We start from the raw sequence: 2124 nt of genomic DNA, 5'->3' as shown, positions 1-2124 counted from the left end.
TGTTTATATTTTATTAATCACGTGACAAACCAACTTTAAACTTACTTGTGTGAAGATTCTGACTTTCTCTCTTCGGCCACGAGGATTGCATTATTTGGGCCTTGAATGTAAAAGCTGATATCCATGTCACCACCATCTATCACCTACAAAGGAAAACAAAATGCATCAACAGCAAGAACAACAATTCTTTCCAGTATAGGCGTGGGGCCTGAATTTTTGTGGTGGGAGAGGGTCTACTTCAGGGGTTCTCAACCATTTTTTATCTATTGATCCCTTTGGTTACTATTTTAATCTGGTGGACTTCTATAGGCATTCGATGTTTAAAAACTGTTTTTATTGAAATCGTCATCATTGTTTAATGTCCACTTTCCATGCTGGCATGGGTTGGACGGTTTGACTGAGGACTGGCAAACCAGGACGCTGTACCAGGCTCCAATCTGATCTGGGAGGGTTTCTACAGCTGGATGCCCTTCCTAATGCCAACCACTCTGCGAGTGCAATGGGTGCTTTTTACATGCCACCGGTATGAGGGCCAGTCAGGCAGCACTGGCAACGCTTGAATGGTGCTTTTTATGTGCCACCAGCATGGGAGCTTGTCAGGCGGTACTGGCATCGACCATGCTTGGATGGTGCTTTCATCACCCCTTTTATCCTTTTGGAGATTGATAAAGTACCATTTAAATATGGGGTCAATCTAACAACAAACCTCCTCCCCACAAAATTTCTAGCCTTGTGCCAAAAATATGAAACCGTTACTAAAGGGTGGTGAACCTGACTGAATTGTTAGCACAGCGGACAAAATGCTAAGCAGCAATTCTTCTGGCTTTGCATTCTGAGTTCAAATTCTGCTGAGGTCAGCTTTCCTTTTCATCCTTTCGGGGTCAATGAAGTAAGTACCAATTGAACACTGGAATCAATGTAATCAACTAGCTCCATCACACCCAAATTTTCAGGCCTTGTGCTTATAACAGAAAGAATTCTTCTTATTATTATTATTAACAAGGTGCTGAACAGCAGAGCTTGATAGACCACCGTGGTAACTGAAGTGTGGTGAGATGGAACTGTGTGATGTGTGTTACCATACCAAGTTTAGTGAAATTCATCAACTGTATCATGAAATTATAGAGTTTTCTACTATAAATATAGTATGTTTAAATAACAACTATACTGTGTATTTATAAATAGAAAAAAAATCTGAAGTGGACAGCACTGGTGTATGTAATTCTTAATAATAGCAGACCCACAATATTTCTGTATTGTTTTAGGTTAGAATTTAACATTAAACACAGCGTTAACCTGATTTCTTCCTATCACTATTTTCTCAGTTTCAGAATCCCAGTTAAGGTCATAACTGATATTCTTCACCTGTGACTATACAACTCTATACAACTTTACATTATTTACATTTGACGCATATTTGTCCTTATTTTGTTTGTTTCGGCTGATATACCTTCTAGCCTTTATCGGGTGTCTTGGGGAAATTTCAAACCTGGGTTCTCATTCCTAAGGTATTTTTTGCTGTTATTACTAATTACTATTACTGTAGAAACTCTGCCAGGTCAGATTGGAGCCTGGTGTAGCCTTCTGGCTTGCCAGTCCTCAGTCAAATCGTCCAACCCATGCTAGCATGGAGAGTGGAAGTTAAACGACGACGAAGATGATGATGATAGTTGACCTTGGCAGAATTTGAACTCAGAACATAGACGGATGGAATGGCAGAATAAATGACGTCCTAACAATTTTGCTAGTTTGAATAATAACAATAATAATAATGCTTTTTGTTTTATTTTTCACTAAGGTGATGGTTGGAGGTACACAACAATAACAAATAATTATGAAAAAAAAAAAAAAAAGAGAGAGACGGGAGAGTGTTATGCAGAATAAATTATAAGGAAAAAAACAAAAGACAAAAAGCCTCAAAGAACAAATAATAAAGTAAGCTTGAGGAAATGAAAATAAAAAAATTTACAAAGCTGAAATGACATGTTGAGTAATGTTCAACTGAAGATGATGGTTTCTTGTTCCATAAAACCTACCATAAACAAGCAATTACTGACATCCATCAATTTACTTAACACAGTTTATTACCAAACTAATTGATTCTGCAACAGTTGGGTATTTCAC

At 37.7% G+C, this 2124-nt stretch overlaps 1 protein-coding gene across 1 annotated transcript in view; it reads right to left on the bottom strand.

The window, feature by feature from the left end:
- The window catches only part of LOC106869486 (transmembrane emp24 domain-containing protein 1), an 11475-nt gene that overhangs the window by 3487 nt on the left and 5864 nt on the right, over positions 1–2124 (bottom strand). The window contains exon 2 of the mRNA XM_014915249.2: positions 46–143. Within this exon, the coding sequence (XP_014770735.1) occupies positions 46–143 (98 nt within the window). The remainder of the gene's footprint in view (positions 1–45; positions 144–2124) is intronic.

Source organism: Octopus bimaculoides, chromosome 15 (assembly GCF_001194135.2).
Source record: "Octopus bimaculoides isolate UCB-OBI-ISO-001 chromosome 15, ASM119413v2, whole genome shotgun sequence".
Classification (NCBI taxonomy): Eukaryota; Metazoa; Mollusca; class Cephalopoda; order Octopoda; family Octopodidae; genus Octopus; species Octopus bimaculoides.
The sequence above is the reverse complement of the archived record's forward strand: the minus strand, read 5'-3'. Positions and strand labels throughout refer to the sequence as shown.